Below are 21,566 nucleotides of genomic sequence, written 5' to 3' on the forward strand. Positions count from 1 at the left end.
CTAGATTAAATTTGGCACAAATTCTCATACAGTAGGATGCAGTTGATAGCGTCAGTTAGTGATACTCTGGTAAGGAAGCAAATGTATCCTCATACTTCATCAGATTTGTCAACAGAGCAACTGCATAATGCACTGCAGAGTTTTTCTTGTGTTTCTGTGGTGTAAGACTTGAAACTGTGACATATTCTATACTAAACTAAGATCCAGCTCAATCCTATCCTCTTGTCAGAGGACGTTGCCCTCAGTTAGCCTCTCTGGGAAATCTGTATGTCAGCCAATCAGTGATGAGTGTCATCAGCCCTAAAAGTCTGGCCATCAGGCTTTCCAGACCTGATTCAGACTGACGGTATCTGTCTGTCTTAGCAGAAATCAGACACTGAACAGCATGATGAGACTCAGCCAACTACTGTATATGTCTATAGCTAACCTTTAATACACCAACCCACTGCTCTGTTCTTCGTTAGCTTTGTTTGAAGCTATTTATTAGCTTAGTTCTTCTTAGACAGCAGATGTTTCACCAAATGCATGTGAATTCAGAAGAGAAAAGCCTTGAAGGATGCATTTCCTTCTGTCGCATATTCAGCATAACGCCTCACCAGCTAACACTTTGAAGATCTTTAGATGGATTGATCATGAATCCATTTCCTTATATCCATTCTCCTGTGCTCTCTATATTTTGGTATTCCATTGCATCAGACATTTTCTTGACACACTCAATTTTTCTTTCCTGAGATGTCAAGCGCTGGGAGCAACCTTGACATATTAGGACATTAAATCTGAATCAGCACCTGTCGCCACCCTAAAGTGCTTCCACATTTCTCTGTTTTCTCAAGCAGATCAAGGAAAATACAATTTCACCCGTAGTGTCTGTCACTGTCACATTCATTCTCGCAGACATTTCCATGTCTACCCTTTTGTTTTTTTAATATTCCACTCTTGTTTTATAGTAGTTTCCGTTTTTCTGCTGTTATTATTTCAGCTATTTGCCTTCTACCAATTGTCTTGTGTCTGCGGCAACTTGTTTAAGCCTTTGTACTGCATATCAAAAATGAATGTTTTCTCACAGTTATGCTGTTTGACATGAAGACTTGGACATGAAATAACATAAGGGTAATATTAATGACTATTTTGTGTCAGCGTGTGCCTCGATATCCTACTTTTCTGTTAATATTAAATTGCCAGGACTGAGGGCTACACTGAGTACCACAGATTAAACTTTTTTCATTTTCTCATTCAACTCTTCTCCCCTCTCCTGCTCCCTGTCCTCGTCCATATCTCTTCTCATCAGCTTCCTACTCTGTTTAAAAGTAATTATTCCTCATTAATCTACAATAGCTCTCTACTAGTCTATTAATCCAGAGGTCTTGGTGGTAGACAGTATAAAATGAGCTCTCCTATTAACTCAACATCATTATTCTCAGCATGTAAGGTGCTGAGACAGCTGACTTTACACTCTAACCCCTACCCAACCTCTATATTAGCTTTATAAGGCTACGTTCACACTGCAGGTCTTAATGCTCAATTCCGATATTTTGATCAAATCCGATCTTTTTGTCTGCTCGTTCACACTACAAATAAAATGCGACAGCAAACGCGCTCCAGTGTGAACGCTCAAAGCGGCCCGCATGCGCAAAAGAAGATGTCACACACAACACGCTCTGTTTAGACCCAGAGCAAACAGTATTGTTTGACTGATGGCCCTTAATATAAAGACTTCGGACTTCACGTTTCCCAATTTTTGCTTTAAGTTATTACATAATAATGTAAATAACCTAATAATGATCCTTATTGCTGTTTTAGAGAGGAGCGGTGCTTCAAAGGATAGCTGCAGATTTCTGTCAGAATCTGCAGGTTATACAGTACAAATAAAATGTTAATGTTTCTCCAACGTTGTCTTCCCAGCACTTTCACCGGATGGCCAGGAAGCGTTCGCGATGTCCTATCGGGTGCTTCTCCGGCGCTGATAATTAGCATCTGTCTTGTGTCAGTGACGTAAAAGGATTTAATGCAACATGACCATTCACACAGCAGTCGCTTTCTGAAACATCGGATATGTATCGGATTCAGTACCAAATACGAAAGTGACCCAGATCGGATTTGAAAATATCGGATTTGTGCCGTTCACACTGTCATACCATGATCGGATATGGGTCACATAGGGTCAAAAAAATCGGATTTGATGCGCTTTCGCCTGCAGTGTGAATCAGAATCAGAATCAGAATCAGAATCAGAATCAGAATGGGGTTTATTGCCAGATGTTGAGGTTTACAACATTAGGAAATTGCTGCGGTGCTTCAGTGCAAACAATAAGAATTAAAGTGCTATGTAGAAAGAAAGATATGTGCAAGAATTAAAGTGCTATGTAGAAAGAAAGATATGTGCATGAGATATATGTATCCTAATGTAGCCTAAGTGACATATCTTTGCCTCATGACTCCTCCGATTAGTTTTTTTGTTTTTAAGTTGCCTTTTCTTACATTTTTGTTTTGGCACTAAAAATAGCCAAACTTTGAAGCACTTTTATGATATTTTACTTATGATTCTATATGTATAGTTTCTATGGCCTGTTGTTAGACTTTCAGAATTTCAATAACTTGTTAAATAACTGCTTAGAGGTGCAGCCAGTTCAAATGCAGTACCCTAATCTAACTGGCTCAGGGTATCTGTGAATGTAAACCTAGGTGAAATATACCTGTTTATACTTCATAATTCATAAGAATGTCTTAATGTTTCATTGTGATTGGAGGATTTGTCAGTGCACTCCAGCTAGAGAGAGCTGTACTCCTTGGATCATTTGACGTGTGTTTATGTTAAATTAATAAACACATGTAATTTGAGCATTTGACAAAGATTAGTCCATACCTTTAATTTTTAACATCAGATGGAAGATATATGGAAAGAAAAAGTTCATTGTAACAGATGCTGGGCAAAACAGGGTATTGAGGACAAAAAAGCTAGGGGACAAGGGACAGTCAAGGTCCATATGTTGAGTTGTATTTCTGGGCAGAATGCCCACCCCAGCTCTGGCCTTTCATTACACCCTGGCTAATGAAGCACTATAAATGTGTAATAAGGAGGTTTTGGAGGCCTCTGTGTTAACTGGAGAAGTAATACCCAGTACAGTAATAGAGTTGATGTATTCTCCTCTTATTGTGGAGAAGGTGATTATCCAAATGAAGCTGATTTTTTTTTATGATTTACATTATTTTTTGCTATGATTTGTGGTATGTAAACAGATAAGCTTCTCTCATTGGTGCTATATAAATATACCTGAATTGAACTGAATCAAAGTGCTCTTGGCAAAAAGTGTAGATGCATTGTAATGTCATTTTAGGGAGACAGTTTTAGGTTTTTAAAGTTATCCTTATGAAATGTTAAGCAGCTAAGGGGATTTCTGCAGATCTCTAACAGAAGTACAGATCTCTTACAGATCTCTTACAGAAGAAGCATCAGTCTAAATGAGTTGCAAAATGTGTTGTATCTTTATAGAAAGACACAACACAACACATTTTGCTAATGTGTTTATCAACAGAGCATAGGAAATCTTGTGGGACCGAGTTTTCACTCCTGCAGAAATACAAGAATAACATTCCAATTCTTATGCACTAGCATTCATTTCAGCTTCAATATCAAGAGTGACCAGATAGGTTGTTACCCAGCCTTTAGAGCTGGGTGAAAATATATCTCTTACCTGTCACATACAAAGCACTTGGAAATGTTACTGAATGCCTTCCTAGCAGTTGGATCTGCAGCATCTTTTGATTCTTTGTAAGTAGATTTTCATATGTTGACAGGCACAAATGGAAGCTAGAGTCTTCCTTAAAGGAGGGCAATGAATGTGCGTGAACAAATGGTTTAAACAGATTCTCCGAGCACTGTTTATAAAGTGCTGATCATCATCCTTCTTGCTAATTAGGAATTAATGTGACTAGTTAATGTGGTTTTTGCACTTACACCCAAATTATCCACCCTCTGAGAGGACCTCTGCTCACCAGGCCTAGCAGGCCTTTACTCCATCTACAACTGGGTTTTTGTGATAAGCACAGAGCTCTGCTGCTAGCACAGCCATCAGCACGAGATCTGTTCATGTCCTCCAAGTGATCCAGGGTTAAATATGGCACACGGGCCAACGAGGAAGATGAAAACACTTGCCAGCTCACCACAGAGAAATAGCTCACCCCTGCTATGCCACTCCATTTTCTCCAGCTGTATCAGAGCACTCTGGGAGAGCTGATTGCTGAATGGCTTGGCAGAGCTTCGGGTGTATGTGTCTTACTGTGTGTGTGAGTGTCTGTCAGTGGTTGATGTCCCACTGCGCAAAGGAGTAAATCCTCTCATCCTTAACCAGGCTGACGTGCTAGCTCATCATTCTCTTTCATCAAGTCCTCTTCTTCAAGGCTCCCTCCTGTTGAACCTTCAACCTCCAGCTAAATGCTGTAGCATCTTTCTTCCTGTATGCTTTGCATTGTTTTTGAAGCCTAGAAAGTTGTCTGATGTACACTTGTTTTGTGTTCTGTTTACTCAAACCAGTGTCTTAAACCTTAATTTACCTTGTCTACATAATAAAGTAGAGGGGAAAATCTCCTGTATTAGTTTTGTTTATCTTTTCCTTCCTGACAGAAATTTAAGACATTAATTATCCATAAAAGAGTTAAGCCCCCTTAAGCTTTGTCAAGTTGAAACCTGCATCATTTGTCAAAACCTGTCACAAACAATCACTTTCACTGTGCTTTGTGGGTATGTCTGAGCAGGGCTGGAGAAATGATCCAGCTACTGTAACTATCACTCTTGACCGCACATAGCACTCCCTACCTCCTGCTAAAGCTGCCAGATTTAAGGATTGGTCAGGACTTCATCGCTAGCCCAAGGGTGTTTTTACACCACTGTGGCAATGACAGGTTTCCCAGCCGTTTCTGATTTGTCACTTGGCTCAGACCACAGACTGCAAAGTAGCGATATGGTGAACAGAACTGATACAATACCTTTAGGACAGTTTGAGAGAATAAGCAGCTGCTTTCCCAGGCATCTTTGCCTACCTCTCATGGGATTATTGCAAAAGGAAAACTATGAAAAAAATGCTCTTAAATGTTTCCAGACTAACTTGTACCTGTTCTTGTTTTTCGCCTGCAATTTTGTTAGGTCTTCTGACTATGGCACCACCTACACCAAACTCAACCTGATGCCAGGAACAACCATTGTGGTGACAAGTTTCTACATTTGCCCAACCAACAAGAAAAAGGTCGGTAGTTGCATGCATTTTTTCCCCCGGTTATGTTGTCCATTGTTAATAGTACGAGTTGGAGGTCTAAATGAACACCTGCACAGCCAGATTGTAAGAAATTGGAGAAATCTAGTGAAAAATGTGTCATTTGAAACAATTATTCATTTAAGATCCAGAGCTGTCAGATTACGTTTTACTAAGAATCACTTAGGATCACGATAACGTGTATATATATAAATATAGTATATGTATGTTTGTGCAGTCACTCAGCAATCACTCAGCCATCCAAATTATTGAATACATGTCACAGGTGTATAAAATCAAGCACCTAGGCTTGCAGACTGCTAGGTCTAGCAAGGCCCATAAGGACGTGTATGACTGAATTTGGAGTCAAGAACTTGAATGGCCTGCGCACAGTCCTGACTAACAGAACACCTTTGGGATGAATTAGACTCCGAGAGACTCCGAGCTAGGTCTTCTTCTCCAACATCAGTGTCTGACCTCACAACCTCACAATAGACTTCTGGGAGAATGGTCAAAAATTCCCATAAACACACATCTAAACCTTGTGGAAAGCCTTCCCAGAAGACCTTGTTTCATGTGACGGTAGACAAGCAAATATTTTTAGCAGTATAGTGTAATTTGTTGACATGGGTTTATTTTAATCCCAAAGATATTAAATGTGCTGGACACAAAATCACACAAATTGGTCTATAATGAAACTTTTTACATTTCCATCACTTTGAGAGTTGGCTCACAGAAACAACTTTTTGCTGTTCCTGTTGAAGCTGCATGCCTCTTATCAGCTTACACCTTGTTGAAAGACTAAATTCCCAGTTTATGGCTCCATATTTCTTATGTTGTGTGGTTTCAAAATGCAAGGTATATAAGTGGTGGATGAATTCCCAGCCTGTCTTTGCACTAAGTTAAGAAGCACTGACTGTAAAAGCATTCTTGAAGTTGTCTACTTTCACCATAAAATTACCTGTTTTGTGCCATTCTGTGTTAGCTAGCTTGTGAGCTTGCAGGTAGAGTTGAAGTGCTCATTTCGGTTTAGTTTGGTGTGTACACACGGTGTAGGTCACTGTGCAGAGTTTGACTAGTGATCTAATGTTTGGAATGAGATTCGGCACATCAGCATGAAGACACATAACTAGGAAACCAGTGGATCATTTTAAAGAGCTCACTATTTTCTACTGTGGATCTAATTTGATGCAACAATCACTTTGTAAAATTTCTTTCCTCTTATTTTATAATCACCTGAAAGTAGTCAACGCCCTCAATAACAATGCCTCCATAACAATACTTTCAAACCTCCTCTTGTATTATAATCAGCACACAAATTGTGCACTGGGAGCTTCATGGCTCGGGTTTCTGTGGCTGAGCAGCTCATGTAGGTGTTATGCATAGTTGGCCTATGACATTTGTCCTATATTGTATGAGTCATGCCCTTAGAACCTCAATTCTTCAGTTGTCTGAATGTAAGCAAAGAGACTTTACAGAGGGGATCATATTTGGATGAAAGGATGGGGTGATAAATTATTAGCTTACAACACAAAGCAAAAACATAAATGTCTGCTTATTAGTGGTCTGTGTCAGACTCATAAAATTAGATTTTTCGCACCAAGACTTAAACACAAACTTCTTGTACAGTGTATACCATACAGCGGGCTTTGATATTTGTCAGATAAGTCTGTTATAATGCTCCAAGAAGCACTAACAGCACAAGCATAGCAAACATGGTGGTGTCCAGTTATGTGCCTTGAATCAGTGAGGTTAGCCTGGAAACTTTGATTGATTTTGCCTTTGTCAGCATAACTCTCAATCAGTGTGTTTGATACGTGTGCATTGGATTGATTGTTTTCATCTGGAGGCTACATAATTAGTTAAATTGGATGCGCATCATATTGTCACAAATACACATTGAAACTGGGAAACATTTTCCTGATGTTCTCAAACTATCCGGAGCTAGGTATCCATGTGAAGCCAAGCACTCAACTTGTGGTATGGATGGCATTTTGAGCCCATGTTGAACCCTTGTTTATTATTTGGTCTTTTCTCATAAAGGCTCATACGTTATAAAGCTCCATATTCCCAGTTCAAAAACAGAAGCTTTCCAATCGTAAGTTTGTACTTTCAAGCTGAATCCCTGATGACATCATTAGAGTTATTTTTATTGTTCCTTCAGACCGTCAGAAGACTACATAGTGATTCTCATGTGAAGTAAACTGAACCTTGTGTCTGAAAGTGGTGCGATTCTTTAGGGATTGTCATTATGATTTCATTTTATTGCATGGAAGCTGTACATGCTTCACACCAATATACCATACAGACCGAGGTGGTCTATTTTTAGAATTGGTTATACAATATGTGGTGCACTGTTTAGCATCAGACTTTGGGATACATTGTACATTGCAGATACATTAAGAAAATTTAAAAATGATTCAAAATACAGAAGAAATCCACCTAGGATGCTGAGAATTATTGTGTTCAATAGATAAAATAAAACCCAGCAGACAAAAAACTTGAGAGATATAATGATACACACATTATAATCATGACTAACTTTATTTACTACATACTGTTATGTATGTAGTACTTGAGTTTAAATTGCATGGAGACCAATCTTGTTTTGGTATTCTATACACAGTTTTTCAGTCCACGGGCAGCTTAGAACTTAGAAAGTGAATTTCCAAACCTCCAATAAGCTCAAGTGAGAGCCAAAAGGTCCAGTAGGTGACTTACACTCAGATACAACTGCCAACTGTGGAGGCCTGTCTAATTGGTGGGCGTTATTGCTGGGGTCCAGGGTTCTTCCAATCAGTGAAGGGATGGAAGGAGATTAGCTCACTTTCTGGTCTAGTCCTTACTCCAACTGTCTGCACAGGATCTGACATCTCATCCATTTCACTAACACACACACACAGACATACACACATACACAAAATAGAAGAGGGCCAGACAGAATGAGAGCATTTAATTGCACAGGGATGAAGTCATCTTCATTTCCCTTAGGGACAGAAAGACAGACGAGGGAATAAGAATGACTGGCAGTAAGAGTGTGTGGTGTCACAGTAAGATGTCTGGTAATGTGCAGGGGCTCAAACTGCCGCTTAAACGCACCTCCAGGCCTGACGAGGGGGTGATAGAAGCCCAGCTTAAGTGCTGGTTTCTGGAAACGTTGTGTGTGGGTATATATGTGGTGTTGTTGCAAGAGAAAGTTTGATGTTTGATGCATGATCATCAGATGAATATTATTAAGCAGATTTCTTTCCTTCCATCTTTTTAGCATCCAATTACTGAGTGATCAAACACGCAAGGTGCCCCCAAACACAAATAAAAACACACACACACACACACTTTGATCAATACTGCTAATCACATCAGAAAACAGCAAACAACCTGGTCTGTAAGCTCTGTGTGGGGATTACACAGAGTGAAGGGATCACATAGAAGAGGTGTGTGAGGGGTCTTGGGTAATCAATACGACTTGAGGCAATTAGAAAGAGGTGAGTCTTCAGACGGAGACAATGTCATCCTGTCTTTCTCTCTTTCCCTCTCTTCATTGAGAGCTCCATTAAATATCCGCTCAAGGCCCTTTGTACAAGAGGGCTCCCAAAGACCCCTGACACGTTTCAACACCACTAGAGTTGTAAATAAACTTTGAGACTAGAAGCTCAACTCACTATCCCTTAGCAATTTTCTGCTGTCTCCAGGGGGCTGTCAGCTACTCAAGTGTTTGCAGAAGTTCATTTCCTTGTTGTTGACTATTAGCTTACACTTACAAGTATAAGCTAACACTGAATTTAAACACAAAAGCTTCTTTCTAGAGGTACTTGTCAACTGGATCCCTGCCAACACATCTTTACATTGCAGAAGGATGTTACTTGCAGACTTCAAAGTCATCTCTGGCAACTTGTTTTTAATATGACTGTGTACATTAGACATATTTAGCTATTTTATTGTTTTATGTATTTTTTAAAATTATTTTTGTAATTATTATTATTGTAATTTTAATATGTTTGTCTGAAACAGGTCTATCTTGTGAATGAGACATTGGGCCTCAATTACTAGAGAGACCTGTATAAATAGAGGTTAAATTAAAAAAAAAAAGAAAGACTGCCCAGTTAATATGTAAAAATTGTAATGTAAGTTACGATTTTCACTTTCGACAAACAACAAAACGGGATAAAATTATTGTTGTTTTTTTTTAAAAACTCTTGGGTATACTGTTATTTATAGTTTTGCATTTCCCCCCTTATCTAAAAACAAACTCTCTCGCTGTTTAGTGTAGTTTTATTCAAAGAGTCTTTGGTCAAAAACTATAACACTTGCACTTTTTATGTAGTTAAACCAGTGGAATGATTGGTCTTCATAATTCATCCAGTCTGCTTTCAGGAGCATTAGTTTTCTGACTCTTGCCCTGTATACACAGCAATGTGGGCACATTGCTATACCTTTCAATCTGCACTCACAGACATCCCAACAAGGACCTACTTGAAACACGCTTAATAGAAAAAAATGAACATCAGTCAGGTCATAATTCTCCAGGAGGGAAACTCTCTCGTTCTTTTTTTTACATTTATTGGCCCAGCAACTGTAGCTGTTGATTATCACAGCTGTGCTTCGTGAGGTAAAGAGAGCCATCCACAAGTCATAAGGTAAGTTGTTCAATCAATGATTCCACTACTGTACATATTGAAGTATCCTTGGGCAAGATCTTAAAACCTGAAGTTGTCCCCTGTGCATCTGCTGGGGCAACTCGGGCATTGCATGGCCTGTAGGCCACATCTGGCCAATTAGAAAATCGGAAAATTAGGTTTTAGATGTAAATAAGTATACACCATGTATGTCCCATTTCAGCTGCTAATCATAACCTTAAGACCACTTACTGTTTTATGCGATGATGAAGGGAATCGGACAAATCGCTTTGTTGCTTTTATTTTGAAGGTGATTGCTCTTTCCTTTTCAAATTTACATGCATACATGTGTGCAAGAGAATGCTGGTAGTGCAGAATATGACATGGACTGTTTACTGAGGTCAGAGGTTAAGCCGTGTCATTGCTTTCTGGGAAGCAGGTTGTGGTGTTTAAGGATTACAGTTTTTATTACCATTGTGAGACTAAACATACAGAAAAATGTTGCTGAAACAGACTTTGATAGCAAAGCTGCAAAAGCAACAAGAACTTTTTACCAAGCTTTACACATCCAGGAATGGAACAGTTATGATCAGCTTTGAGTTTTCCCACAAAATTTAAAAAAATGGTCAGCAGTTCGATGATGTGTTTGATGGACTTATTCTCTCTCCAGGCAAATCTTAATAAGACAGATCGAGGACACTGAAGGAAATCAGAGTTTAAAGTTAACATCACTGCTGGATTTTTATTTTTCTCTCACAAAGGACAAAAATTCGCAGTGATAAAGTTCAACAAATCCAGACGCATATCTTCAGTCTCGATCACCTCTCTGGTGCCCTTAGCATTACAACATAAGAAATTGTTTTTGCAGAATTTCTGTCTTTTAACTTTATGCAAACTGCTATTGCTATTTGGCTTGTAGTGTAAGTATTTCATCTGTAGTTTTTTCTGTTTTAACTTGCACAGTGACAGAACTTAGTCTGTTTTGAGCTTGAACAAGTGCGTTAAAGTCAGGTTCACATTAACATTTTGTTCACTTGTGTTTTTAGGAATGCTGATTAAATGGCGATAAAATGTTGGTGCTTTTAGCAAGTCTATCTCACATTTCCATTGCTTAATTATAACTACTAATCTGCTCTTACCAGTAGCAGTTTATAGGGGGATAAAATATTGAGCAGAACTGAATTTAGCTTACTGGTGTGGCCCTACACAAAAGTTCCAGTTTCTCAAGTGGCCCCTTTGAAAAATTAGTCACACACCCCTGCACTGTGCAGATTACAAAAAAAAAACATGTGTATGAATGTGTGTGTGGTTGGGCAAGTGAGGCTTGTAGAGTGCTCGATTGGAGTTGAAAAACCCTCAACAGTTAGATAATCTTCTACAAGCAGCGATTTACTGATAGTGGGGAGGAAAAATCCCCTTCTAGCAGGAATAGGCCTTGCCAGAACAAGGCTCAGGGGCAGGTAGCTAACAGCTGTGAGCAGTTAAAGGTGAGAGGAAAGAGAAGACAGAAAAGAGGTGCATAGAGAGACAAATATAGTAATATTTGTAGTTATCTCTGATTGTCAGGACAAGTCACACTAAGTGTTACGTCCCGGTCTTGGGGTATAGGAGCGCAACATAAGGGTTAAAAGGAAGGTGACCCCGCCCTGGTCCCCAAAGCCATACCCAGAACCCAATTTACAAGTTAAGGGTGATTTTATTGTTACCAAACTGAGAGGTTTAACTCCGGGGTGAACACAGGCCAACATAACAAACAAAACCAGCTTATTCCAAAAAGGGAGATGCTATTCTACAAGTGAAACGTACTGAGAGCAGCGTACAAACTATAGACAAAATGTAGCAATTCGTGGGAAACACAAAGGGCGAATGTCACAGAGGGTTTGGAGGCCAAGGACAGGTCTGCTGCTGCTGTCAGTCGCTGCAGAGGGACAACTACTGGAAAGGGTTTTTAAAACAGCCACTTGACCATGGGAACCAATCAGCAGCTGCCAGCTCCCTAATCAGGAAGGAAGACATTTAAAGGCACAGAACACACAGAACAATTTATTTATGTTTTGTTTAGGTGCCCTATCTGTTTAAGTGCATATGAATAGTTTAGTAGGGACCAGTAAAATCACAGGTGCCAATTTAATCCTGCAATAGTCTGAAGTATTATGTAGAAATTTTATTTATATTTTGGGCAAAAATAAAGAAAAAAGGAAATACAACCAATAAAGAGTTAAAAAGTCACCATGCCTCTTGCTTCACTGACTATGCATTTTATAACTGAACAGACTCAAATTGTCAAACTTCTTGTCCATAATTATAGAAATACATAAAAATTAATTGGGCTACTAAAGTAGTTCATATTTGTATATAGAAAATCAGAATGAAGGAACTAGCAAATAATGAGCAGGAGAGGTACACGACATGCAAGGTGTGAGAACAAATTAATACAATCCTGTAGACCGCAGTGTATTCTGAAGGTGATTTGCTGGTCCATTAATGGCTTAGCTAAATCTGATCCCTGCTGAGATGGCGTGCCTCCTGATGACAAAGAATATTTTTTAAAAACCTACACTCAGAAAACAGCAGCTTTCAAACACACCATCATTGCAACACCATTCGTTTGCGGATTATAAAACTGCCACCTCAATAAATCTCAGAGAAGCAAGGCATCACCTGGAGGAATCCCTTCAAGCTCAGAGGGTATTTAAGACAAACGACCTCCTGAGCCAGTGTCCTCAATAATGTCTTTATCCAAAAGTCTGTGTGGAATCTCCTCAGAATTTTCTGTTCTGACCTCAAGCATCAATGATGATGAACAGCAAAGTGTATTCTACTCCATAAGAGTGGGCTGTTTTATTTTGACAGTATTTGAAAGAGTGAGAAAGGTACTCTAGTGGCTGGACTGGTCATGCCTGCAGCTGATTATTTGCTGAACTATTTGTTCTGCTAAAATTGAGGATGCATTTAAGTAAATAATAAAATGTGAGCAACATTAAGTCAGTAGTCCAAAGTGACGTTGAAACAATAATATTAAAATTTCCCCCTTTGCATCATACCATTCCACGTTAAAATCATCCACTAAACGATGATGCTCAGGAGGAAGTGTGGGGTGTCTACTAATCTGAAGGTTGGAGGTTTGAGCTCTGTGCCCTCCTCCCACATATCCTTGGGCAAGATACTGAACCTTGATTTGACCCTAATGGATGAATACAGAGCGTGAGTTGGAAATAAGCAAGGTTCCAGTGGAGTTCACTCCCCAGACAAAAACTTTCGCAAATTTAAATAAGTGAAATAAACCATTATTCACTTAATAAGTGACAGAACTTCTGCTGGAAGCAAAAACTATTGCTTCAGGTGATAGAATCTGTCTGGAGGTCAAAGAGTTTAAACATTTCTTTATATAGAGAGGAGATAAGTCAAAAGAAGAGATAAGGACTTAGCAAACCAGCTTAAGGCATCTTCCTTTGCTTTAACTGGCCCTTTTGGTGCCCTTATGCAAGCGCTGCAAATCTTTATCAGTCTTTGAAGTTTTAGGAAGTTATAAGATCAGCATGGGGGTTCGGGATATGATATAATGATTGATGTAGACTTTTTTCATGCACTTATAGAGTTGTGCTTTTAATTGCTTCATTAGGCCATCCACAGCAAAGAGAGGATTCATCCTGTAGTCTTGTCAGAAACCCTGTTTGGTTCCATCACCCCTTTTATGTGTGAGTGATGTTTCTTGGGCCGTTTTCTAACCCACAGTAGTTGATATGGAGTGTTCACCCTAGAGCAATTTCCCACCACGACTATTTGAAAATCTGACCAAAATTGACCCTGTTGAAAGAAATAATTCCTGGTCTGTCACCAAAGGCCTGAACTTTATAGTTTAAACACACTGTGGTACAGATGTTGCCACAGTGGGATGTTTTCTACTGGAATAGCTAACCCAAAGCAGTCATTCATTGATAAACTGCATTTGTTGTTTTAAATGCAACACGGAGTATTGGATAGACCCCCCCCCCCAAAAAAAAAAAAGAAAAAAAAGAAACCAAGACAATTTCTTAGTCTGACACAAAGAACAAATTGACAATAGTCTTGGAAAATACTTTTAGTCACCTACTGAGGAAAGCAGAAGACTAGAAAAGAATAAAGACTAAGAAAGAACAAAGGAAGGAAGAAAAAGACATCAAGATGAGTAAACACAGATATAAGTTTAAAAAAAGGGAAAAAAGAAAATGATATTGCAGAACTACTGCGAGCACTTCACTGATTGGCAGTTCAAAGAGCTTCAAAGAGAATATCAAGATATTCAGATGTGGACGCATTATGTTCAGATGATACATCTGTGATGAGGAACAATTTGTAATTTCAGATAGACCATGCCTTCCTTTGCTCTTACTGAACATGAAATAGCTGTCTGGTTGTCTGTCTACAGTATATTGCTGGGTGTCAACTCTGCTTTTCATAAGAAAAAAAAAAATCTTAGTAACTGGCTAAGATTACTGGCTTCTTTGTAGAGTGTTATTAAAGAGGAGTGGACTTCATAGAAATTATGAACAAAATGCTGGTAAAAGCTGTTGAACAGCAATGTAATGTAAAATGCCCTAAAGCTGTGGATGTGGAAGCGTGAGAGGAGTTTTTGTGTGCCTCAAATCTATTTGAGAAGTTAAAAGGTTGATTATATCTGGACAAAAACCTTGTAAGGGGATTCAACTCAGCCCAATGCATATTAATAGCTTAGATATTAGATACATTAGTCCAAAGTTTATGCTATTGAATGTTCAGCGGGATTAGAAAAGGGTAATTTCTGTTCCCTCTCAGTGCAAAAACAAGTTGGATTGTGCCGACTGTGCAAAAGTTACTCAGTAAACAATTTCTTATTGAGTTTTTGGTCTCACTGCCATGTAGATTATAACAAATGACAGAGCAAAAACTGACAAGTAAGTTCATATAAGCAATAGTTTGACAGTCAGACAACCCCTACAATAAATCCAAGTCCAGTGACCAGAATGTTTATCCACAGATTTTTTTTTAAAGCCCTCTTCTATTTTAAAAGCCTTTTGTCATTCATGTTACTTTCCCTATTTCAGCACAATTTAACCCTCTCAGGCTCAAATTAAACTTTTTGTTGCTAATGCACAACCAAGTCCTGCAGTGGTACTTCTGAGTAAAAAAACCTCATAAAATATGCATGTGGGGTAATCAGGTTGTTAGTTTTTAACTGTTGCAAATAGGCAACGCCTGCCTCGAGAGGGTTAAGAACTGCTGACACTTCAGTTATGACAGCCATGACGTGCCCACCCTGTCTGCGTTCTGTGTAATTAATCATCAATAATGCAGTAGGTTTACAGACATACTTTGATGGTGCACTTTGCTCTCAGCCTCTGGGGTTTTAACCAACTGTTTGTCCATCCTCTCTCTGAGAAAGTGGCAACGTGAAAAGACTTGGAAATAGAAAGTTAAGCTAGTCTCTTGTGCAAATGGCTCCCATACTAATGTTGCTGTCAGCAGAGCGGAGCTGTGACAAAGTGGCAAAAACTGGTTCTGCTGTTTCTTAACACAAAAATAAGATGTGCAAAGTGAACCGCTGACACTATTTAACCAAAAATGTGTGTGTTACTCTGCAGAACGCTATCCTGGCCAAACCACAGCATAGCTCCGTGATAACCAGACCTTACCTTGTTATTTCCTCTTCCCACGTCTCCCCTCTTTCCCAACAGCCATGTTAGGTGTAACATAGAGCAGTTTTTCCTTTATCCTCTGCCCAGACGCAGATCTTAGACCTGCGCACAAGCTGATAAGCAGCCTGAAGTGCATGATGTGAACCGAGGACAGTCGGAGGCAAGGTTAGCCAATGCGCAGAAGCTAATGCTAATGCTTGTTGGAGGGTTATTGACTCTAAATTCCACTACAGACCTTTGGTCCACCCACACCATCGTATCGCAGCAGTGTTCAATTTCATATTCTACACGATTCCTTTCAGTCCTTAGAAAAGGCTAGGGTCTGAAACTCAGTCAAAGAGGCGAGTAGCACGTCACTTTGAATGAGAAAGAATACTTTACATCATCTGGTGCCACAGAGAAAGATAGAGTATTGGATTATACTTGAAAGTATGCACATGGAAGAATGCCACAGTTCATGTAGGCGTTTTGAAGTAAAACCCAGTATCAAACACGTGTGAGAAACAGGCAGCATTTGAGGCTAAGCGGACTCTTATAACCCACCAGGTGCTGTGTTCTGTTTTATTTTCAGCCTGCATATATCTCAGGATACAAAGTAAGACTTTCTTTCTGAGTGGAATTAAATATGAAGAAACATGAAGTAAGTAGAAGATAAACTAATAAAAGACCATGAAGATTACATTCTATTGCTTCCTCCCTTTTTTCTGAAATATATTTAAAATTCAGCATCTGTTGAACACACAGCAACTTAATCCAGCCGCTGTCTCTACACTGACCTTGATTGATGAGCCCCTCTTTGGTTTTGCGCTGCTATTCAGTCTGGTTGTTCAGTCTCACATTTCATCCAAAGTGTTACTGCTACAGGTCCCTGCAGAGCATGATGAATCACATTTCCACAGTCTATTCAGATTATAGCATAACATTAGCTGTGATCATCTTTAACCTAGCATTGATCGTAGCTATTGACCCGCATGCTCTGTCCAGCTGGTCTCTTGTGTTTGCTCTCCTGTGCAGCAGAGGCCCAAGAGGATCAGCACTGCTGCTGTCAGCCCCTCAGTTGCTGGGCCTAAATGGATTGACCTGACCTCGATCCACCAATTTGGATCAATAGGCAGTGAGCCAGATCCATTGACTCATACTGCTATCTGCTGGCTCACCCTGGAGGGAGTCTGGGCTCTGAGCTTTCTGTTATGCTGCTTTTGCAGGCTTGTATGCTCTGCTTGTCTCTGAATTTTAGAGTGGTGTGTTTCTGCTGTACTCTGGAGTTTAATGGGGCTCGCTTAATATTTCAATGCAGCTGAAGTAGACTGAAGAGACCGTAAGAGCAGAGAACACAGAATATAAGCGCACTGAAGGGAAGACAAAACAAGAGGAAGACATTCAAAAATCAGCATTTTTTTTGCCGTTTGTTAGTCGCTGTATTATTGATACAGCCATTTTTCATTTGAGAAGTATTTTATGAATCAGCACTATGACAATTGCTGCCAAAAAGAAAGCTTATCAGCTCTGACATAGTATTTCAACTGGCCTAGTTGTTTCAACGAGGTATCTAAAAATAAATAGTTTGCCACCAATCCTTTTATAATGTCCCCTCCCGAATTACATTTTTGACCTTTTCCACAGTCTTTTTTTTTTTTTTTACTTTTTTTTTTCTTCTCTTTTTTGATTGTTTGTACTTGGAAGTAAATTTTTCCTCTCCTTTTTATCTTTGTTGCATCACCCTGTAAGTCTGCTGTTTCTAGTTAAACTAGAAGAGAAAATAATTTGGCTGTTTTTTGGCATCATGCCTGTCTGAATCTTGAGACATCATTCAAACTCTGCCATCCGTCAATTTATAACTACTATCCATCTATACATACATACATTTTTCTTCCACTTATCCAATTTATTGCTAGTTTTATAACCATCTGTGTTATTTTAACTGTTTCTTTTATTTTTTATTTGCTTTTAATATTCTTGTTTTTAGCTTTTATAAATAATTTAAGAATGACTGCAGCTCTGTCACCTCACAAAAGAAATCCACTGGCCTGCTGGGGTCTGTGTGGAGTTTGTTTCCTGTAGCTACTCACTTTCACAATCCAAAGACATGCATGTTAGTTTAGCTGGTCATTCTAAATGACTGAGATTCTAAATCACAGTCAGATTAAGTGTTTGCATCCTGTCTCTTTGTCTGTGCAATGAACTGGGAATTTGGCCAGGGATAGGCTCCAACTTCCATTACCTGAGTTGGATAAGTAATTAAGAAAGTGCTTGCATTGGTTTTAACTTATATTTGCATTGTTGTTGTTGTTTTTTTTTAATAAAATGTGTTATTATTTTTAAATATGTTTCAGATACTTCCTCTATACGACTCTGGCCAACATATTTGCTGTTCAAATGAACTAACTTGACTTTCTCGCATTTTTGGAACTTTTCAGTAATAAATAGTAATTAACTTACAAACTGAGCAGCTTTGAAAACCTTTAGCAGATTTTTTTTCCCAAGTCCCAAGGCAGTGAAAAGCAAAATGTGCCAAAGGGGCTTTAAGACCTCATTTACACCAAGAATTAAAATTCATGTATTCTCCATCAGAGAATAGTTTCCTACATTTAGCAATTCTCAAATGTAATAGCTATTTCTATCTTTAATTTAATTATATCAATTACTTTTAAATACTTTATCACTTTTCACCTTTTCACCACTGCTATATGTTATTCTTCCTCTATCTGTCTGTCTGTCTGTCTGTCTGTCTGGATAGATGGATGGATGGATGGATAGATAGATAGACATACACCAGCACTATCCCGAATATTAACACCACAATGATACAATATATCAGAGTTGCCGTCTTCCTATTTTCTTCTTCCACTATATTTCCTTTGATATCCATTCCTGACTTTCCTCCCCCTCCTTTCCTACTCTTCCTCGCTAACTGCAGATGACAGCATGAAGTAGAAGCTCCAGATTGATTGACCACGAGCAATGAATGCACTCGTATGTGCATGTGTGAAGAATGATAAGCAAGAGGAGGCAGAAATGGTTGATTTATGCAGGAGGTGGAGGAGGGGCAGGTGTTACATCCCATTGTCCCTTTCTTGCATGCGTGTGGATGTACATGCTTATGATGTAATGCTGAGATTTACTGTGGAATAATAAGACAGTGGCACAGGGTGATACGTACACAATAAAAGGAAAACTTACCCGCATCAACAAATATCTTGTCTCTGCTGTAAAATTGTGTGTTTGCGTGCAAGTGTTTGTTGTGTCTCATAGTCTTTTTGAAGATTATTCTCGGCACTTCAGTTCAAACCACACTTCTTACAGAACATGTAGAATAAATCCATGAACTTCAAAGGGAAATGCAAGTGTTGAAGTAACGTGCAGAAACTCAGCTGCAGCTAATTTTAATCCCTTGTCCTCTGGCGTGTACATTATTCATTAACTATGTCCGTCACATTTTTGGTGGGATTTTTATATTTCAGACTGGGACTGGCATGTTTTTCACATTTTTTGTGTCAAGAAGCTGACATGTATTTTGACTTTGCATCCTTGCTTTCCCATTTTGCACACCAATGCATGTCACAGTGGATTCATTTAGAAGGACTTGTGTTAAAACTAAAGTATGACTTTAACTGAAACATGCAAATAAGCTTTTATGCATGGAAGATATTCAGGTTTGGTGGTTCTAAGGACCAGTTTTCAAAACCCAGTAAATCTGTTACCACCCAGAATATTGGTTTTAGACAATATTACTGTTTTGGATGCTGGTGGAAAAAAGTAAACTTTGTTATGAGTAAATACAGTATAAGTTAAAAATCTAAAATACAAACAAAAAAGAAAAAAATCCCCCATAAACAAGATTCAGCAGCATAGTTGCTGATTTAAGATGGGCTAGTGTGAAGTGAAAAACAGCCTAGCCACAATTCAAACTCTAGCTTCCATGTTCAATAATAGAGAGGCATTATTGAATATGGAATTGATGACTTTGTATTTGTAAAGCTACCATTAATCCTAAATGACATAAAGAGGGACGTCATTCTATTATCAAGTCACCATGTCTTACCTAACCACCTTCTCCAGGTATTACAGTGGCAAAGCTCTGGATTAAAAAAAAAAAAGCCAATTTGCTAAACTGTCCAAAATGTAATCCAGATCTGTCTCATATTGAAAAGCAATGCATTCTTTTAGATAGTGCTCTTAAAAGTCCTCATCTGAAAAAACTGGGATTTCTCCCATCAGGCATTAAGATTTTGAATGGCTGTTGGTTTAATGTCCCATCGAGACATTCTGTCATGGTTCAAATAAAGCAGTTTCAAAGTAAACGTTGTGCCAGTATTCAATTCAATTCAGTTTTATTTGTATAGCACCAAATGACAACAATAGTTGCCTCTAGACCCTACAATAGTACATAGAGAGAAAAACCCAACAATCATATGACCCCCTATGAGCGAGCACTTTAGCGACAGTGGGAATGAAAAACTCCCTTTTAACAGGAAGAAACCTCCAGCAAAACCAGGCTCAGGAAGGGGCGGTTATCTGCTACGACCGGTTGGGGAAAGAGAAGGAGACAGGACAAAAGACATGCTGTGGAAGAGAGCCAGAGATTAATAACAAGTATGATTAAATGCAGAAAGGTCTGTTAACACATATCAGGAACATAATTTAGTCATCACCTGGAGATTTTTTCAATGCAGACTAGAAAGGAAAAGCATAAGAGAAACAGTGAACTTACTCACACCTCTAACATTACCAGCACCACATCCTATCCTGCTGAGTTAATGGGCCATTGCACTACAGCAATTTACACCACAGGCATGTATTGATTCTGCAACAGCACCATGTTACTGTTGTCAATTTCAAGTTGAGCACATATTTTTTTAAAAAAGAGGAAATCGATGCAATTTCTCCTTTAGTTTTTGATACACTGATTCTTTGTATATTTGCATTTTGTTTTTATTTGCATTTAACGCAACATCCCTACATCCCTGAAACTGACCTTTTATCGATTTGTGTTCATTTGTCTAAGGCACACATGCGAGACAAATATAAAAACAAGAAAGTCCATTACTTGCTCCTGCAAACGCTAAGACACAAAAGCACAATACATAGACAGTACACATCCATCCATCACCCGAGCCCTCACACCTCAACCTTGCATAAGCTTTACCCTTGGAAGGAGAACAATAGCATCAATCATTTTATCAAATGCCCCACAGTGACATCTGTTTATGTTCAAGTGACAGAACCTTTGACAGGCTGGAGGAATAATGACAGGTTCTAAGGCAGAAACAGAGTGTGTATGGATGACACAATTTTGTGATTAGCTAGCACGTCTTCCTCTTTTGTAAGCATGGCAATAGCAGTTCCTTAACCTTAATCAAATAGCTAAGACTAATGATTGGTGCAAATCAGATCAGTTCATTAAATGTTTAGAGAATATATTTTCCCCTTATTTAAAAATGTTTTTTCTTTCTTTCTTTTCAAGTTTAAGAATTTAGTAATTTCGTTCTCTTGCGCTCAAAATGGAGTGTATGTGACCTAAAATGCTGTGCTAGCTACTTATTTAGCATCATTTTTCAAAGCATGGAGAAGTCTGACTAGACTAGTGGGCCCTGACTCTACAGGAGACCAGGACAGGATTAGTCACAGCATATTGAAGCAATTTAGCATTTTATTATGTACAGTGAATGAAAACTAAAATAATGGCAACCTAAAATAACTAAATTAATAACTACTCCGCACAGGACATGTGCAACAGTATCCAGAGTAAAACTTGATTTGCAAGGAATATTTTATATAAGCAATACCAACTAGTAGCATCTACCATGTAAATAATCCATGAGTTTTGTTTTGGCTTTGAGTGTAAAATCAGGAACTGTATACTGCATCTACCGTCTTTGTCACAGCTGGCGGAGTGAGCCGTGTGGAGTGGAGGAAAAGGAGGACCCAAAATGCAGCAAACTGACGATATGAGTGAAGTTTATTAACACGGTGGCAGTGGCAAAAACAGGAAATGAAGCATGAGTAATGATAAACCTAAACTGGGAGAAACTAAAGAGCAAACCTGAAGTC

General features: G+C 38.8%; 1 protein-coding gene across 1 annotated transcript in view; it reads left to right on the forward strand.

The window, feature by feature from the left end:
* The window catches only part of sorcs2 (sortilin-related VPS10 domain containing receptor 2), a gene marked incomplete at its 3' end in the record, with an annotated part of 292,347 nt that overhangs the window by 140,808 nt on the left and 129,973 nt on the right, over positions 1-21,566 (forward strand). Inside the window, 1 exon segment of the mRNA XM_014329195.2 lies at positions 5,140-5,239. Coding sequence (XP_014184681.1) covers positions 5,140-5,239 — 100 coding nt within the window.

Source organism: Haplochromis burtoni, unplaced genomic scaffold (assembly GCF_018398535.1).
Source record: "Haplochromis burtoni strain Fernald_Lab_line unplaced genomic scaffold, NCSU_Asbu1 Contig_508, whole genome shotgun sequence".
Taxonomy (NCBI): domain Eukaryota; kingdom Metazoa; phylum Chordata; class Actinopteri; order Cichliformes; family Cichlidae; genus Haplochromis; species Haplochromis burtoni.